Source organism: Schistocerca cancellata, chromosome 3, assembly GCF_023864275.1.
Source record: "Schistocerca cancellata isolate TAMUIC-IGC-003103 chromosome 3, iqSchCanc2.1, whole genome shotgun sequence".
Taxonomy (NCBI): Eukaryota; Metazoa; Arthropoda; class Insecta; order Orthoptera; family Acrididae; genus Schistocerca; species Schistocerca cancellata.
Genome location: NC_064628.1, coordinates 462,445,119 through 462,466,186, shown reverse-complemented (window position 1 = coordinate 462,466,186; position 21,068 = coordinate 462,445,119). Strand labels below are relative to the sequence as shown.

At 43.5% G+C, this 21,068-nt stretch overlaps 1 protein-coding gene across 1 annotated transcript in view; it reads right to left on the bottom strand.

Annotated features, from left to right (window-relative positions):
• The window catches only part of LOC126176365 (dipeptidase 1-like), a 431,133-nt gene that overhangs the window by 26,215 nt on the left and 383,850 nt on the right, over positions 1-21,068 (bottom strand). Inside the window, 2 exon segments of the mRNA XM_049923520.1 lie at positions 3,680-3,818; positions 19,402-19,477. Of these exon segments, the coding sequence (XP_049779477.1) occupies positions 3,680-3,818; positions 19,402-19,477 (215 nt within the window).

Here is a 21,068-nt window from a genome sequence, read left to right as displayed (position 1 = left end):
AAGCACGATGTAATGCATTCTTTGAAACCCGTGGGATCACACAGACTATTAAAATACATCTTTCACATTTTTAATGTTCAAGGAACCGTCATTAATTGCGGTGACCAGTGTAATTATTCTCATTGAATATAAATGTCATTATATTTCTCTCATTGCGTATTTATTTCAGTTACCTTCTGTACTGTAGTGTACTTCTCTGTACTGTGCAGTAACAACTCTTTGTATGTATGGTCGAAGTTTCATCGAGCTACGTGCTTGGCAATAACACATCTACAAAAGTTGCTTTCGTCCTTAAGTTTAGCACACAAGTGTATATAGATATAGAAGGATCTCTTGCGGAGATGGAGATTAAGACACCTGGCAGTCGCGATTGTGTTGCCAAAACTATCACATCTCGATATTCATTGGGGACAGTCTGGATATTAATACTCCGCCTAAAGATGCTTGTTCATGGGAAACAATTTCTCGTAATACTTGTTTGAGTCGCACAGCTAGAAAGAAGGTGAAAATCTTGAAATCGGAACTGAATATTGTCATCGGCCGATAACTGTCAAGCCGTATTCCTGCTGCAGATTTCGGGACCGATATGAGTAAGCCTTTCATGAACTGCACTGGTCGTTACTTCTTGATAGAGACGTCTGTAGTGTGTTGCGAAGGCATTGGCAATGAGAGCTAGCAATGTCAGCGATCGTCCATCAGGTAGGTCTAAAGTTTACATTAAGGCCTGTCGGCGTCGGCGAAAACTTTAAACGATGTGATGCATAGAAGATTCCACGCCTTTAATCCTGTCTTGGCTGCGTGACCGTATAATGGCTCTTTCCGGACGGAACTGGTGAAGGTGAAAATTTTTACCTTGATGCGTTGAGCTTTTTCTCACGGTCCGTGTTTGGGGGATAGTCCACGATCTATCGTAGAGCGTTATATTAGAGATCTGTTGTGTGATGATTTCATCTGGCTTTCGCTTTACCAAATTGTGTCAAGATGCATCTAAAGGCTGGTTCGGTGCACAGTTTCCACCACTGCAGTGTGGTTTCGTCAGGCGTGATGCGTTTAACACAAGCGTGCCACGTGTTGGTGTCCTGTAGTCGACATTGGGGTCTCGCAGTACCGCGACGTTGAGTTTGCAAGATCCTGCACTGCACCAGAGAGGTTGTCTATGTAGGTTGATGGTACAAATGTTGATGTCATAATCCGAAGAGGAAGAAGGCCAACATTTCGCGTCGAGAAGAACAGCGGCAGCGATATACACTCCTGGAAATGGAAAAAAGAACACATTGACACCGGTGTGTCAGACCCACCATACTTGCTCCGGACACTGCGAGAGGGCTGTACAAGCAATGATCACACGCACGGCACAGCGGACACACCAGGAACCGCGGTGTTGGCCGTCGAATGGCGCTAGCTGCGCAGCATTTGTGCACCGCCGCCGTCAGTGTCAGCCAGTTTGCCGTGGCATACGGAGCTCCATCGCAGTCTTTAACACTGGTAGCATGCCGCGACAGCGTGGACGTGAACCGTATGTGCAGTTGACGGACTTTGAGCGAGGGCGTATAGTGGGCATGCGGGAGGCCGGGTGGACGTACCGCCGAATTGCTCAACACGTGGGGCGTGAGGTCTCCACAGTACATCGATGTTGTCGCCAGTGGTCGGCGGAAGGTGCACGTGCCCGTCGACCTGGGACCGGACCGCAGCGACGCACGGATGCACGCCAAGACCGTAGGATCCTACGCAGTGTCGTAGGGGACCGCACCGCCACTTCCCAGCAAATTAGGTACACTGTTGCTCCTGGGGTATCGGCGAGGACCATTCGCAACCGTCTCCATGAAGCTGGGCTACGGTCCCGCACATCGTTAGGCCGTCTTCCGCTCACGCCCCAACATCGTGCAGCCCGCCTCCAGTGGTGTCGCGACAGGCGTGAATGGAGGGACGAATGGAGACGTGTCGTCTTCAGCGATGAGAGTCGCTTCTGCCTTGGTGCCAATGATGGTCGTATGCGTGTTTGGCGCCGTGCAGGTGAGCGCCACAATCAGGACTGCATACGACCGAGGCACACAGGGCCAACACCCGGCATCATGGTGTGGGGAGCGATCTCCTACACTGGCCGTACACCACTGGTGATCGTCGAGGGGACACTGAATAGTGCACGGTACATCCAAACCGTCATCGAACCCATCGTTCTACCATTCCTAGACCGGCAAGGGAACTGCTGTTCCAACAGGACAATGCACGTCCGCATGTATCCCGTGCCACCCAACGTGCTCTAGAAGGTGTAAGTCAACTACCCTGGCCAGCAAGAAAGATCTCCGGATCTGTCACCCATTGAGCATGTTTGGGACTGGATGAAGCGTCGTCTCACGTGGTCTGCACGTCCAGCACGAACGCTGGTCCAACTGAGGCGCCAGGTGGAAATGGCATGGCAAGGCGTTCCACAGGACTACATCCAGCATCTCTACGATCGTCTCCATGGGAGAATAGCAGCCTGCATTGCTGCGAAAGGTGGATATACACTGTACTAGTGCCGACATTGTGCATGCTCCGTTGCCTGTGACTATGTGCCTGTGGTTCTGTCAGTGTGATCATGTGATGTATCTGACCCCAGGAACGTGTCAATAAAGTTTCCCCTTCCTGGGACAATGAATTCACGGTGTTCTTATTTCAATTTCCAGGAGTGTATATTCTACCACGTTGGCTGGCGAAGTGACTCGTGATGTGTGTCTGTCCCGGGCGGTTACCGCGCGCCACTCTCCAAGTGTGGACGAGATGAAGGCGGCAGACAAGCAAGCGAGTTACAGACATTTGGTGAATTGTCGGCATTGGTCTGTATGCACGAGAACTCAACTGATACCTCCGCCCACGATGAGGTGATCGTATCTGCCGGGAGATAAAGGCGTGATATCTCCTGCAAAGAACTGTTGCGTGGCTATTTATGATTCCGATTCCCTCAACGGTTGGGGCCACCCCTCGCGCCGTTGGAAGACATGCGACATCGGAAACTGCAATCCCTTCTCGCAGGAGGATGGCTAAGCCTGTGTGTTCCATATCCGTCAGGGCGGCGTACGTCTCGTATCCATAAGACCCGGAATAAATTCCTGTCCTTCATTCTTGTAGTATAGTGATGTCGATGTCCGCTGCTCGTAACGTGTTTAAACCAGTGGACTATCTCTGACCCACAGGTTTAAACTTCTAACTATTTACTGCCCGCCATCCATGTGGAACACGTGTTGGTCTCACCACGAACTTCTAGTACTCAGCCACACACAATTGATTTCATCAAAGTGTACGGGCCTGAAGATGGCGTTGACGCAACATCAAAATTAGTAGCCAAATAAATATAAAATCTTAAGTACTGCTGGAGGAGTTTCATTTTCAATAAAAATTATACCAGCTATATCCCACCATAATCAAATTTAAATATGGATGTACGATCATTATGGTGAAGGCTTCACACACATTTAGGTGCGGCTACCTTTATTGTAATATTTGTATAGTTCGGACAGCAACAAACGCAAGCATGAGTTTTTGGAGATTTGGCACCAATTATGTCGCATACCTTTCCTTTTCTCCAAACGTTACAGGGAGGGGGGAGGGGATGATAGGCGGTTACGCTATGTGTTGCTAGAGTCTCAATGCGATGCACTCGCACCAAAAATACTTGAGTTCTGAAAGCAAGGTCGCGCACCTCTTCAACCTCTCTGAAGACCCTCAGGAGGTTGAGACCGGCGAGCTTCTTCACGTCTTGCTCCGTCCACAGGGGGTCGCTCAGCAGCTCGGCCAGCAGGTAAGGGTACCGAGACACGTCCTCCAGGCCAGTCGGCGTGCTGAAACGTCGCATTAGTTAATTCTTATATTAAGGCAGATTCAGATATATATTTTCACCTAGTTAGAAAACACACACACCCACATAATACATTGCTGAGTAAACTGTTGACTGCCTATAGGATGCTAGAGTGTTATATATCAGCTAAGTTCTATTTGTATTGAATTTTTCGTGAAATACTTTTGACAGCTAGAATGACAGTTTATTCTGTTCGCTAGCTAGTGATGTAAGCTGTCTTTCACAGGTATTATGATTTTGTTGTGATTTGTATCTATGATTGCACGTTTTTCGATAACTATGTGTACTTCGTTCCGTTCTCTTTTTTCAAAATGTCATTAAAATTTTCTGAATAATTTTTAGTTTTAAGCTCGATACTTTTCATTAAGAACATCGTTCCGACGATTTACCACTCGAACACGAAGCAACATAAAATGAGCTTTAAATACTCCGACATATAACCCAACAAAATAATTTCAACCCGAATATAGTTCAAGAACTATATGCAAAACACATGGAACCTGAAAAACATACCATTCAAAAGGACATAAAATTAATCGAGAAAAACAAAACCAAACATAAAGCAAGACAAGCACCAAGATTATTCATCGGACATAATTCAAATTAAATAAACCAAATCTTAAATTAAAAAAAATCATAAAACTGGCAGTGCGATAAAACACCAATCTAAAAATGAAAATTCGATCCTGAAAACCTAAGATCACTGACATTCCCCACGCAGGATGTTCAAAATTTCGTGTAAGGATAGTCCTAAATTCTATTTCGCTCAAACTGGACGAAAAAATTTACACCACAAAGCAAAACAATACTTGAGTTCTGAAAGCTAGATCGCACACCTCTTCAACCTCTCTGAAGACCCTCAGGAGGTTGAGACCGGCGAGGTTCTTCACGTCTTGCTCCGTGTTTCTGAACATGGCTGTGCTTCAGTAACTGTGCTTGCAAGAGCTTATATGGTTTAAAAGTAACAGGCAATAAGTGGCAAAATACGGGTTTATCTAATCTTGACCAAGATTTCGATGGTTTTAAGACCATCATCTTCAGAATATATTGTATCTGTTAACAAGATTAGGACATTGCGTGTGAAACAAAGACAAGTACAGGAAACGTTAAGAAAAAAATATTAGTGAAGCATACACATGTGCAAGTATGATCACATTATGTACAGACCATGTGGGAGCCGTTGATTCTGTTTAGTCCGTGTCATCTACTTAATCATAATTTAAAACACATTATATGGAAGTAGTAGCCGTCTGGTCTAGGATTTCTCTTAAGAGATTTTGCAATAGCACATAATAGACCCTCGATACCTAAATAAATATTATGCCACTTGAAAAATTTATGCAAAACTGACATATAAAAACCAGATCTTGTCATCGGAGCCTATGAAGCTAAATATAAGACGTTCAGAGCTAGCAACATGCGCTTACTGGCTGAAGTTTAGAGGCACAACCATAAGTCACCTCTGGTAGGCGGCGCTCCTGCGCGTCTTACATGAGCGTAGCTCCTGTGAGCAGCGTGTGTGATTTCACTAGTAAATATTATTAGTACAACCAGTATTTAGCTTGATAGTTGAAAAGAGGAAAGGGCTGGGGTACGAAGTGTATCATTAAAGTCAAACGGCTTATAAAGACCCAGCAGGCTCAGGTAACGCAAGCACACTCTTTACATATGTACAAGCCGCACCAGAAACTGTTGTACGTGAATACGTTATGTACACGATATAATTATTACCTTTGACGATAATGACCAAGAATTAGAACAGTGTTTCAGCACGTTCAAAAGTTTACACAAGAGAATATGCTTTACAAAAGAAATTCAGAATGCAAACGCGGATCTAAAGTGACTCGATCTTAAAATATTTGTTGTAGGTAACACCATCAGCTTTAATGTTTTCCGTAAGCCAAATTACCCGGATAATACTATCCCAGACGATTCTTCTCATCCACTAGCACACAAATCAGCATTTTTTCATACCGCTGTGACTCGTGCCATGTCTCCTAGTGATCTACAAAATGAAATTAACGTAATAAAAGTCACTGCTACTAACAATGGATATAAGCAAGGTGCAGTAGAATGTGCCTTCAGTAGCAAAGCTATCAAAAATATTCAACTCGGCAAAGTAACAGATCGGCTTACAGTTAACAGAAAAATATTAAATTAATTTCCATTCTGTTTTTAAGCAACGTATCCTGTAGGATTAAACGCCTTTTGGCGAATAAATTCAAACGAAAAGTAACTTTTTCTGCGATTACCAATCTAAAGAAATTTCTAGTGCATACTACCAAAAATGATGAGGATCCGTTCTCAAATTCTGGCATCTAAAAACTATCTGATATTATCTGCAGTAATTATCCCAGTTACTACACTGGACAAACTAGCAGAGCAGTCAAGGTGATATAAAAAGAACATCTATTGGAAGGGAAAGGTAGTAATGTATACAGTTCCACCTCTGCAGAACGTTTATTTGTTTCTGGTCACACTCCGAAGAATTTAGAAGATATCGTAATCTTACACAAAGAAATAAAGGACGTAGATTAGAATTATGGATGAGATTGATAGTTTTAAATACTTAGAGCAAAACGGTGGCTACGTTTTAAACGATCAGCTTCAACTTGCAGTTATACATTTCCTCGAAGGCTGTAAACCTCTGCTTCTGTCCAAGTAGAACGTTTACCGTTCGGTTCTGTTCTCTACCCAATGTTTGTTTTCCTCAAATTTCTGTGTTCAGTAAGAGTGCATCTCCTGTTCTTTGACAATATACTTTGTCATCCACAGCTGCTGTTCAACATTCTAGTAATGAACCATCTTACACCTACTTCTCCCCCCCCCCCCCCCTCTTATTTAGAGTGATTTTATTGTGCGTAAAACTATCTGATTTCTAGTCATATAAACTGCTTAGTGAGGCTTGTTTGTTTGTCTTTTTTTTTACTGGTTGTTTTTAGCAGCCTCCTTTATAGAAAATTTGTTCTTATAACATGTATCAGCACTACCATCCCCGTTAGTATGTTACTTTACAAGTTATGATCTGCCACCTATTTCCCCCGCACCTTTCACTTATCTCTATTTGCCTTTGTCATTTAATATTTGCATTCTTGTCATAGTGGGTCCTTTTACAGAAATACAGCCTGACAAGTGTTAACTGGATAGTCTAGTTTTTCCCCTTTTATACAGTGATAGTGTTTACTGAAGTTGTTTTGCTTCGATACTCATGCTTGTTACGGTTTAATATTCATGAAAAAGTGCTTTTCGTGCTATTTGCACATTTTGAAATTGTCTGCTCTGTTTACCGGAGCCAGTGGGCTCTTTGTAAGTCATGTGGCCTTAATGACACACTTTTGACGCCCGTGTCCTCCCGTCTTTTCAACTATTTAGTTAACTGTTAGCTCGTTTAATAATATGTTCCAGTGAAATCGCACGTGTTGCTCATTGCAGCTACACTAAATAGGACGCGCAGCAGCGCCTCGTACCGGAGGTGACATACGGTGAGTTGGAACGCCCTATCCCGACAATGTTAAATTTAGTGACTTGGCTTCCCTGTATTTCAGGAACCACTGTAGCCACCCACATGAAACTTTTATAGGATATTAGACTATATGTTCTGAGTTTTCCGCATTACAAAAATTGCATTTCAGCCACTGCTTTCGGAAATACAGTTCTTTAACTACACGATTAAACTTTTGTTTGCTTTTTGTATGTTATCCTAAATAACTTTAATTATACATAACACTATGTTCTTCTTTTAGTTCAGTAGACACAGGATATGTACGTTATTACACCCTGAAAATTTGAATACTCTTCACGAAGTGGTTTCTGAGATTTTGGGAAAAATGCAACAGAAAATGTAAATTTTCATAAACGGTTTCTAAAGTTTCAAAAGACTTTATATCAGTTAATATATGGTTCATTTTTTATTTTTAGTCACTCAGAAGCGCCCTGCATCATACTGTATATCATCCTGTTGATCTTTTTCCAAGTTTTTTTCTTCTTTCTAGACTCCTTGGTGGCCAGCTGTGCTGCATACTCTTGGTTTCGTTGTGCTTTAAGGCGCAAAAATCAACTGGGGTCACATGCGCCGAGGTCAAAACTTTGGAACTGTAAATGCCTTGTGGCTGTGGCTGGGGCCTCCCGTCGGGTTGACCGTTCACCTGGTGCAAGTCTTTCGAGTTGACGCCACTTCGGCGACTTGTGTGCCGATGGGGACGGAATGATGATGATAAGGACAACACAACACCCAGTCCTTGAGCGGAGAAAGTCTCCGGCCAACCCGGGAATCGAACCCGGGTCATTAGGTACGACATTACGTCGCTCTGACCATTCAGCTACCAGGAGCAGACAGTCAAAACTATAGAACACGAAGACTGAGAGGAGTTAAAAAACGACTATACATCAGACCCAATGGACATGAGAGAAGACAGCTCAAAACAGGCACCAGGAAAAAGGGCTGAAGAAAGACACCATACAGAAACGAAGGTCTAAAACTAAAAATTAGATGGCCTTCGCCATATTGCTTTGGCGGATAAGAAGTAAAACACGGTAGACAGCCCACGCGTCTGCTAAAACGGCCGATAACTCAGACGGAAAACCCAAGTGGGAATGTAAACGGTTAAAAGATGGGCATTCCATAAGGAAGCGGCGGACAGTTCAAACTTGAGCGCCACTTAGAAAATGGCGATGGCTAAAAAGGCAGTGCCCAATACGCAGCCTACTCAAAATGACCTCCTCCCGGCTGGAGGGCCGAGATGAGGTGGTCCAAGCCTCTGGGAATGGCTTAATAAGCCGGAGCTTATTCCCATGAACCGAGGACCAATGGCGATGACAAAGGCAAACCACCTTCTGACAGACGGCAACACAGAGGTCGTCGGAGGGAATAGAGGAACTAGCGAGCTGAGATACGAGGACTGCAGCCTTGGCAGCAGCCTCGTTTCCTAGCAGACCAATATGACCAGGAACCCACGGAAACATCACACTGGGTCCACTAAGAATGAGCAAGAGACAGTTTTCCTGGACCTGCAGAACTAAGGGATGGGCGGTGTATAGGCACATGGACTTTGAAGAGCTCTGAGTGAATCTGAGCACACAATCAAAAAGGAGGTACTCCGTGGCCTGATGGCTGTAAATGTTAAGAAGTGCGCCGGAAGACGATATCGAAAGACACGGGTGCCAATGACGAAGGCACACCCGATCACACGGTCAGCCGGAGAGCCATCAGTGTATAGAAAGGTACTATCACCAAGTTACATACGAACGTCGTGAAACTGAAGGCGGTAGACCGAGGCTGGTGTCCTTAGGAAACGAATGAAGGCCAAGGTTAACATGGGTTTCTTCACGAAACGAAGGTGGTGAAGAGTTCACACACACTGGGGAAGGTGCATATAGTGTGAAGTTAAGCCGCCGTAGCAAGTGCTAAAAGCGCACTACAGGAAGTAACAGAGAAGAGGGAAGCGCCAATACTGGCGATCAAAGAAATAATCAAAGAAGGAGGCATAGGTTGGGTGGCCATGCGTGGCAAACAAACAGCATACATACCTGCTAACAAGGGAACCTCCCAATCGCACCTCCTCAGATTTAGTTATAAATTGCCACAGTGGATAGGGCTTGAAAAACTGAACACAAATCAATCGAGAAAACAGGAAGAAGTTGTGTGTAAATATGAAAAAATTAAGCAAAATGTACAAACTGACTAGTCCATGCGCCAGATAGGCAACATCAAGGAGAATGTGAGCTCAGGAGCGCCGTGGTCCCGTGGTTAGCGTGAGTAGCTGCGAAACGAGAAGTCGTTGGTTCAGGTCTTCCCTCGAATGAAATTTTTACTTTCTTTATTTTCGCAAAGTTCTGATCTGTCCGTTCGTTCATTGACGTCACTGTTCACTGTAATAAGTTTAGTTTGCGACCGCACCGCAAAACCGTGCGATTAGTACATGAAAGGACGTGCCTCTCCAATGGGAACCGAAAACATTTGAATGCAAGGTCATAGGTCAACCGATTCATCCACAGGAAAACACGTCTGATATATTCTATACGACACTGGTGACGGCATGTGCGTCACATGACAGGAATATGTTGTCGACCCACCTAACTTGTACACTTAGCGAATGGGTAAAAAGATTCTTCTACCTTGCCCGATTTAGGTTTTCTTGTGGATGTGATAATCACTCCCAAAAAAAGTGATGAAGACATAAGTGTTTGTCACATAAACTGAAAATAAAAAATTAAGCTTTTCACTCGAGGGAAGACTCGAACCTAAGACCTCTCGTCTCGTAGCTGCTCTCGCTAAGCACGGGACCACGGCGCTCCTTAACTCTCATTTGTCCTTGATATTACCTATCTTCGCATGGACTACTCAGTTTGTATATTTTACTTATTTATTTCATAGTTCCACACAACTTCTTCCTGTTTTCTCGATAGATCTGTGTTCAGTTTTTCAAGGCCTATCCACTGTGCCAACTTATAACTAAATCTGAGGGGAGTGTGATGGGGAGGTTTCCTTGTCAGGAGAAAGTCACGGTGTTAGGACAGTGGTAGTTCAGCAGCTTCAGCGTAAAGGCTCTTAAGCGCGCCGGCCGCGGTGGTCTCGCGGTTCTAGGCGCGCAGTCCGGAACCGCGCGACTGCTACGGTCGCAGGTTCAAATCCTGCCTCGGGCATGGGCATGTGTGATGTCCTTAGGTTAGTTAGGTTTAAGTAGTTCTAAGTTCTATGGGACTGATGACCACAGCTGTTAAGTCCAAAAGTGCTCAGAGCCAGCCAGCTCTTAAGCGCGCTAGTGTGAAAGGCGCCCGTGGCCAAACGTATGCCATGATGGTGGACAGTGTTGAGACGGCGTAAGAGGGATGAACTTGCAGACACAGAAACAAAGCACCCATAGTCGAGTTCGAACGGACAAGGGATTGGTACAAACGGGGGAGGGTTGGTTCGATCGGCACCCCAGGAAGTACCATTGAGGACACGTTGGACATTGAGAAACCGTGTACAGCGGGGTGCCAGGTAAGACACATGGGAGGACCCAGAGTGTGCGAGCCACAGGAATTTCGTAGTTTCAGTGAACGGAAGAGCAAACGGCCCAAGACGTAAAGATGGTGCGAGAAACCACTTGCGGGTGCCAGAAATTTATAAAGACGGTTTTGTCGGTCGAAAAGCGAATGCCATTGTTGATTCTCCAGGAATAAAGACGTTCAAGGCATCGCTGAAGATGCCTCTCAGTGAGACAGGACCGTGGAGAACTGCAATAGAAGGCAAAATCGTCAAAAAATGGTGCCGGAGATGCCCTGTGGGAGACAGGCGATACCAAAGAGTACGACGGTGGGGCCCTGGGGCATGCCGTATTTCTGGATAAAGGTGTCCGACAAGGTAGAACCGACACACACCCTGTGAACTCGATCCTTTGAAAAATTCCTGAAGGAACAGGGTAAACGGCCACGGAATCCCCACGTGTAAGGAGTACAGAGGATACCATTTCTCCAGCAGGTGTTGTAGGCCTTCTCCAGATAGAAAAACTAGGCCATAGTCTGGGATTTTTGCAGAAAACCATTCATGACATGGGTGGCTAATGCAACGAGATGGTCAACTGCAGAACATCGCTCTCGAAATCCACACTGTGCATTCGTCAGTAAATTGCGAGACTCGAGCCACCATACCAGCCGGGAATGAATCACACGTTCCATTACCTTGCAAACGAAACTGGTAAGAGAGAGTGGGTGACAGCTAGAAGGAAGGTTTTTGTCCTTACCGGGCTTAGGTATGGGGATGACGGTGCCTTCACGCCATAGTCCGGCAAATGTGCCCTCTGCCCAGATGCGGTTGTACGTTTTAAGCAGAAATTACTTGCCAGCAAGAGAAAGGTGCTGCAACTTCTGAATTTTGATGGCATCTGGCACTGGGGTGGAGGATCGGGATGAACTTAGAGCATGATCTAACTCCCTCATAGTAAAGGCGTCATTGTAGCACTCACTATTCGGAGAAGAGAAGCGTATCGCCCAAGCCTCTCCGCTAGTTTCTTATGGAGGAAGGTCAGGGGGATAGCGGGAAGAGCTCGAAACTTCCGCAGAATGGTGGCCCAAGGTGTCGGAGATAGCAATAGCTTCCACAATACTATTACTGTCAGGCCGGATATTGGGGAATGGATCTTGGTCCCAGAGAGCCATCTGAGGTAGGGCTATACAACAGAGGAAGAGATGGAGCTGTTAAAATAACTAGTGAAAGAGATCCAGCTAGCTCTTTTGCTATCCCGAAGAACGCGACGACACTTTGCACGCATCTGTTTATAATTAATGCAATTTTCCATCGTAGGATGACGGTTAGAAAAGCTGAGAGCACGTCTCCGTGAGCGAATTGCGTCGCGGCATGCCTTAGTCCTCCAAGGGGCTGGGACACGACGAGGTAAAGAGGAAGTGTGAGGAACGGAACGTTCTGCCGCAGTAAGGATAACGTTTGTGAGATATTCCACTTGGTCATCACAACAGGTAGGAATAAAGCTGCCAGGCAGCCTTAGTAATCTGCCCTTTTGGTGTTCACGTGGACGGGGTAGAAGTCAGCAGGTGGATAGCACAGAGGAAATGGTCGCTCGAGGTGTCAGAGAGAACGGACAACTCAAGACGATGGACAAGCTGGGCAGTGCAAAAGGATAGGTCCAAATGGGTGTGCGAGGTGTCGGAAGGAAAGTGGGTGCACCAGTGTTAAGGCAGAAGAAGTTAAGTTTGTTAAGAAGGTCGGCTAAGATAGCACCTCTCTGGCAGGTCCTGGGAGAACCCTAAAGCGGATAATGCACATTAAAGTCGCCAAGTAGCAAAAATGGGCGAGGTAGCTGCCCAGTAAGCTGAAGGATGTTTACCCTGTTGTCACTGAAGGAGGAACATAAATGGTACAGAGGGGAAAAGTCAGGTGGGGAAGGAAAAGGTGAACTGCGACAGCTTGGAGATGGGTGGTCAGGGACATGGGTTGACTATGAATGTCATCACGTAAGAGCAGCATGACGCCCCCATGAGATGGAATGCCGACCTCAGGGTGAAGCTCAAAACGAATCGGTAAGTAATGGAAAAGCTCAAAGTGGTCGTGAGAGCGCTATTTTGTGTCCTTAAGGCAGAGTACAAGGTAATCGTGTGATGCTAAAAGCAGCCGTAAATTCTCTTTGTGGGTCCGAAGGCCGCGAACGTTCCGTAGGAGAACAGTCATGATCAGGAAAAGATGTAAGGGTGTCAACTCGGCGGCCGCCGAAAGACAGCCGGTGTAGAGTCACTAATACAGGGCACAGAAGCAGGAGTGACTTGCTCCATGGGGTCCACAGAAGCATCAGCTTCCTTGTACAGACGGTCCGCGGAGTTCAACGCTGAAAAACGGTTGGCGGTGTGCACCGGCGACACGGAGACCGGCTGGGCTATGGGACCACGGGCGACCAAGTCGAAGAGGATCTTCGGGCTGGCGAAGGAGAAGACCGTTTGCCTTTGGTGGACTTCTTCGAGCCTTTCCGATTAGAGGAAAACTAGGGTTTGTTTAGCTGGAGGCATGGAGGAAGTCTTCACGGGACTACTTCATCCGTCCTTTCAGGCCTACTGGTTGTGTAACTTGTGGCTTTGCCCCTTGAGGCGAGAGTTTGACGATTTGTTGCGGAGCGGGGCGGTGGGATGGCAATGCTACCTTGACACTGGGCGATTTCACAACCTCAGAGCCGCATTTGAGGTCGCACGTCTGTGTTGCCATGTCCTTCATGGACCGAGGGGTAACAAGAACATAACTGTAGGTGCCAGGTGGGAGAACAAAGGGTTATCAACTAGCCAGTAACTTGTGAGCTACCGAGTAAGGAATTTTTTTCCTTCTGTCGGATCTCTTGGAGAGCCCGCTCATCAAGATAGATGGTACAATCCCGAGAGGAGGCGACATGGCCGCCATTGAAATTGATACAGCAGGGAGAAGGAGACGGACAACTGCCATTTGTCTGGGTGTCTACAAGACGTTCAAGTGTGGTTGAAACGATGACACTAGTAGCAGCGTATGCGGTTTGGAATGTACGACCCGACTGTGATAATTTCATAGCCTGCTTTGATCTTGCACAGCAGCCACACTCTATCAAAGGTGAGGAAAAGAATGTGGGAAGGCACTAAGGAGGAATCTACCGTTTTCATTACACGACGAACGGCAATGACACCCTGATCAGAGGGATACGATTCGATTTCAGCCTTGGTTAGGCTGTCGAACAGCCTAGTGTAAATTACACCACAGGAAGATTTCGGAGTTCAGTGGACCTCAAAGCGAACAGGGTAGCGTTGTAGACGCGACCATCAAGCAGTTGTTGTGTTTGAGAATCAAAAGCAGTCTCCAAAAGCAAAGTGCCATTCCGTAAACGAGAGCAGTATTTCACAGGATCAGCAACTACTGAATAATAATAGGATTGACCATGGCGAAGGAGACTATGAGGAACCGTGGTGTAGCGGAAAGGGTCTTTGAATCATTAGCCTCATTACGGTTACGTTTCGTAGATTTCGATTCTCCGATTGACTCAATGCGAGAAAATCCCCCGTGATCGCCAGCGTCTCCGATGGCGCACTCCTTCCAACTGGGGGCTCGCTTCACAGTGGGGTGGCACCCGCCTTAAGCGACTGTTCACACCTCAAGCCACATCTCCCGAACACCTGACACATGGACCAATCGGCAATTTGGGAAGGTTGCAGCTCAGGCAATCACCCCTACCTTGGCCTGGCCTGTATAAGGGAATATGTGTGAACCCTACCTGTCGACCTGGGGCTGGAAATTATGCGTTACCCAGTCACCTGTTACGCGTCAGATTCGTGGGCCGGCCGTCAGGAGCACACGAGGAGGATGAGGAAAAAAGAGGATCCTCGGACGCCGAAGCGGAATCATCGACGAGGATAAACAGTCATTCTAGCTGTCGAAAATATTTCACGAAAAATTCAGTGAAAAATAACTTACTTGACTTATAACAATATAGCACCATAGAGACAGTCGACAATCTATTCACTGCAGCTTATGGGTGTCTATTCCTATTGCCACGTAATTAGGTCACGTTACTGGGCCTATATGTTATTTCTCCGGAACACAGAAGTAGTCCTACGAAGAAAGACCTGATAGCCCCTTACGTGATGTCTGACACGAGATTTTATCCAAAACTGAAGGATGAGACATCGGCAGTTTCTACTCCAGACTGAACACTACCGTTCGTTAGTGATACTTTCCGTGTATAAAGGAAAGGAGAAAAGCTTTGATTTCTATGAGAAATGCATTTTATCTAAACTAACCATAAAGTGCATAATTTAGTCTTAATCGATAAGATACGAGCGCAGCTGCCAAATAGAAGGATAAATAGTCGAGGAACATATAAAAGGGCAATACTAGGGAAATGAACTCACAGGATTTGTGACATACAATACCGCGAGAAAAAATCAACAGAGCACTGAGAACTAAGTCGAAACAAGGTCCTTGAAACAGAAATTATTAATAATCTTGAGAGAGACACCTTTTACAAAAATGTTTCCCTTGATGAGTACCACATTCCAGACAGGCGAAAGTCTCATCCTTCAAGATGAATACAGTAACCCAAATTCCAAGAGTCAAAGTGCTGACAAGTATGAATATAACTGAATTATCAGTTTAATATGCCACTGTTACAAAATACTGACAAGATTTATTCAGGAATAATGGAAAATCTGGCATTAACTGAACTTAGGAAAGATCAGTTTAGCTTCCAGAAAATGCAGCAGCGCGCATAGAAATACTGACCCGACAACTTACCTTAGAAGACTGGTAAAAGTAAATAAAACCAACGTCTAAAGCAATTGTATCTTTAGAGTAACCTTTTCACGCTATTGACACGAATACACTTTCAAATTTTGAAGGTAGGAAGTATGGTATACAGGGACTGAAAGGTTATTTACTATAGGTACGGACACGAAACTGCAGTCACGAGAGTCGAAAGACAAGAAGGGGGCGCAGTGGTCTGAATAGAGCGATACGGAGTTGTAGCCTGTAACGCGACTTACTCAGTCTGTACATTGAGCAAATGTTGAGGAGAAATGTAGAGAGGGAATTAAATTTCAGTGAAAAGAGATAGAATCTTCAAGGTTTGTCAATGACTATGTAATGAGTAGGAAGAGCAGTTTAGCGGAATGGATGCTATCATGGAAAGAGGTTACAAGATGAAGGTCAACAGAAGAAAAGCAACGTTAGTGGACTGGAATAGAACTAAATCGGGTAATGCTGAGGAATTAGATTAGGAACCGAAATACTATCGATAATTGATAAGTTTTGCTATTTGGGCAGCAAATAACTGAACATGGTCGAAATAGAGAGGATTTAAAATGCAAACTGGCAGCAGCAAGAAAGGCACTACTGAAGAAGTGGAATTTGTTTACATCAAATATAAATGTATGTTTGTGGAAGGTATTTGCCTGGTGAGTAGCCTTCTCCAATTTAAATATGTAAGGAAACTGCACACTAACAAGGACAGGTTATCAGCGGTGCGTCTAACATTTTGAAACTGTCTATACTGTAATGTAGATTTATATCCCAGCTATTATACCCTGTAGCCATTCACCATGGTAGGCTGTTATTTGCGAGTTATTGGCGGAAACTATTTTACATGCCACTCAATAGCATTAAATTAGGAGACTCCTATCGAATGGTTCTGAGGTGTAATGGGTAGGGTACGGCCTTCATATGCATAAGGTCGTGGATTTGATTTTTTTCAGGTACTTAATTTTTTTATTTTTAAGTTTTCATAGACATTACTGTGATTACTGTGCTTTCAGGTCATAGGTTTAAACGTAATTTTTTTATTTCTACTGCTTCGTCATATCATTTTAACAATCATAGGAACTTATTCATTTGCTCTCATTTTTCTTCTTATCATTCTATGTCCACTTGAATCCCTGTCAACGCTTTTTTAAATAATTTTATGTACTAATTTCGATTCAATTTCTTTAATTTTATCTTCTAAATTTTTTGCCACTTTTACTGCAGTCATTATTTCTATTCCTCGTTATTCTTGAATTTTATTTTCCATATAAGACCCTCTTTCGTTTGAATCTACATCTCCCTTATTTTGTCTGTAGTTCAATAGCAATTTAGGCCATAATTTAAATGTGTGTACGACTGTTACAATAAAAAAGTACGTCTTGTAATGAAAAATGCATTTTGTAACCAACGGATCAGCATTTTCGAAAATGTTAATGTTACAATATATATATATATATATATATATATATATATATATATATATATATATATATATATATAATTAAATTTACATTCACAAAAATTGCAGGTGGAAGAAGAATGAGAAAAAGAGAAAAGTAATAACAAATGAAGAAATTCATATAATGGTTAAAATGTCATAAATAATAGAAATAAATTTCATTTCAACTAATTAATTGAATAAAAATAATGATCAAAGTAACTTCGGTAAAAATTTGAAAATCAAAAAAATTAAAGAAGCTGAAGATGTTCAAACCCACACCCTTCTTCGCTATCCTATCCGTTACACCACGCAACTAAATAATACGATGGTACTGTTCAATGTCATTGAGCATTACACAAAATTCCGAAATTTTTGTTTCGTCAATAACTCACAAATGATGGACTATCAGGGAGAATGGCTCTAGGATGTGATAGCTGGGATACTATCCTATATCACAGTGTAGACGGTTTCAAAAAGTCCATCCCACCACTGGGTACCTCTCCTTGTACGTAAATTCCCTCGATATCGTAGTGCAACGAACCATGAAAAATTTGGAATTTATACAAGCACGACAGTAGCAATGCTATTAATATGTATATAAATGATCTTAAAATATGCTGACTATCAGGATTAATATAAAGTTAACCTTTGTTTAAACCGGATCAATTATTACTATCTAAACATGTTAGTGATTCTGACTGAAGCTGACTGACTACTGGAAATAGGAGGAACTAGGAAAGCAGTGTACCTTCAGTAACAGTATTAGGTTACGATCCTTTTAGACTACACATTTATTACGGCATATATACTATTTGGGATACAAACTCTGGCTACAGAATGTGTCTTCCCATCGAGAATACAAGACAAAAATAAAAGGTGGAAGACACTAACGTTTCTTTATTAACTGAAAGGAATATAGCTAAACATAATCCGAAATCACTCATCGTTTTCTGACCTCAGACAGGTATCAAACGCGATTATAGTAATTTTCACGTTACGAGGCGTTGTTAGAACAACACGAATTTGGTCTTGGTGACCTACGAAGTATCATTCCAGCCTTCAACTCGACACATGACACCGAACTGATTCAGCTAGTCAAGACGAAAGGAAATCTAGCCAGGATTCTGTGGCTTCCTCAGACAAACAAACAATGGTGGTTGTCAGACGATGTCATGAGGGCTGTAAATGAATTCCTGCAAAGACACTTGAGAAGGAATCCAGTTTAATACACGAAATTAGACGCAGTGGCCAACTAAGAATTGTTCTGGCCTCCGTCTTGACGTATGATGCCGAAGTGGTACGGCTAGTTGAGACAAAATGAAATCTAGCAAGGCTCTTGAAATGAACAAACGAAAGGGAGATCTATATGACTCAGTTGTTAAAGGCGTTCAAATAGTTCAATAGCTGGACTACAAAATTTGTCACTCGGCTCTACCCGCACCCTTCGTTTCTCGCGACAGTCACCTTGGCTGCCTTGGCCATTCGGACACAGTTCCCGTCTGGCTGATATTCCCAAGTGCCGCTCACCACTACTGGTCTCGTGACCCAATCCGTTGAATTATTTTAACACCCACAGCAGTTGTCATACCAATTAAGAACATAAAAAGCTGATACAGCCGATCACTGGTGTGTGTTTTTTTGCGACATGACAGAACGTACACCACACATGTAGTCATCTAAATGAACGTTTATAATTTGTCAAACGTTGCCATTAGAGCCAGAAATTACTGCAAAGATAGGTGAGAAGGGTTTTCAGCTTATCATCCCCTATTCCGCTTACCATAGAACTCCCGAAGAAGAGATAATGCTAAGGGCATTTCTGAACAACAGCATACTGTCCAACGAGTAACTCTTATTTCCTACAGATCACGAATGAGCTCTTTCAGTCATCATAGGGTCATATTGACAGGACACTTACTATCGTGGTTTGATAGGGTTGTATTCCTCATTAATCACACAACAAGCTTTAATCACAGGACAGTCAATCTTTCTAGGAGGTATTCTTTTCGATTTGTTAGGGTAACGTCGCAACAGGTTTAATATTTTTGATGCCATAATCAACTATCAAGTAAAAACCCTATATGCCGATAGTGCGTGAATATACGAACTTCAGAATTTTTCATCAATCTAAACCACTTATGTTTGACGCGTAAAGCAGCACGGTGGTACTTTCTTGTACCCAGTCTAGCGTCGGAGTCTACAACATAATGCATGCGATATGTCAATACCCACTAAGAACTTCACCTCACAAATTATTTAGAGGAGCAACTGATATGAAGAGTACTTCTTTAGTGACCGAGAACTACTGTCGTTACTTGTTACAACTGTATAAAGAAACCAGGGCTCCTTCTATGCTACTTTTATCTAGTGCTGTACACTACTCACTGGTTGATGCCGTCGTATCCGGCGCCGATGCCCACGTGGTCGATACCCGCCACTTCTCGTACGTGATTGATGTGCGCTGCGACAAGAGAACAAGGGCGCTTGCGAGAATTCATTATAATATGCCTATCTGCAAATTAGTATCTTAGGACATGTTTTGATATAACGTACACATCAATATAGTGAAAATAAATTTATAGCTACGTGCGGCAGTGCGTAAATGCACGTCAATTGTTAAATAATAAGCACAGCTCAGTTTTTATCCTTTTGAACAAGTTACTTACATTTTTACTGGTAAATCTTGAGGGGTGCTCTTATGCTGTACATACAGACTCGTTAGACGATCCCTGATAGGTGGATGTGGAGTCTCGAAATAGGAGACTCTCCAATTGGAAGAGCGGAGAATATCGTTACTGGCATCTGGATATCCGTCTGTTTCTTTGCTTGCTGTGCCAGGGTACTTTATACTTCAATAAGATAATATATTCAACCGCAAGTACTTCTGATAAACTTTTCTGACAGGAAAATGAGACCAGTGTTTTCCTGAAAGCTTTATGCGCATTGGCTTTATTGCAAAAGAGTACCGGTACTTAACGGTATATAGAACTTCTATCATGGGTAGCCCCAAGAGACAAAAGTCGCTAAACTTCTAAGAAGAAGGACAGAACTTCTTTTAGCCTACTGCACAATCATTATTTTACTGATAATATTACCGAATACTAAGTCTTTCGTTAACAATTTCTCCTATGATACATTCATACATGGAAACATTTCCAACAGTTTTTTCTACTCACAACGTGTCATAGATGCATGGTATTGTCAGATGACATGCATAGCCATTTACACATGCACGATGAAAATGCGGGAAAAATTACTATATCCTGCGAAAAAGAAACTTAGTTCTAGTATCATCAGATGTGTCATCCTCTTTTCTCCACATATTCTCTCATACTACATTAAAACTTCTCGATAAAACTCTGAAACGTGATAATATAACACATCGTTACATTGATGATCGTAGTTTGTGGTAGCACAAGGAGAAGCTAAATGAAATCTTTCGCTCACACCAGGTTTTATTTCATTGGTCGCACTTCATTAGTCCTCATTAGGCTTTCACATGAAAATGAGTGAATATAGCGTGACTATTTGGGTTGTATAAATGATAGTACTAACCAGAGATCAATAGAGTATGGTGATTTTGCCAAGTGAAATGTGGGGCAACGTTGATCAAAGAGGTTTGGACGGGCTTTTACAACTTATCGACAGTTCACAGTGCGTCTGCCAATGGGAAACTTCTTTCCCCAATGGTTCAAACATGAAGACATCCTTGGGAGGCTATTGTTAGGCATTGTGTAGTAGGAGGGCCCAAATTCGGATGTCTTCACGTTGGGTACACTACTATGGTAACAAAACTATTTAAAAAATTAGCTATGTTATTTTGGATTGTGCTTGAAACCTATTAGTTAAAGTCAATACAGATAGTGACATGCTCGGAGAAGTGTTAATTTTTGTGTGTTTTTGACAAACAATTTAGATGATTGTAATAATGTAGCTACGATAGTGTGTGACGCTGGCTCTCAGCATCAGACTTTGCATTTGTAAACCAATAGGTAGAACCTCTTCCATTAAGAGAGCGGACAAAATGATTCGTTTGTATGTACGTGTTTATA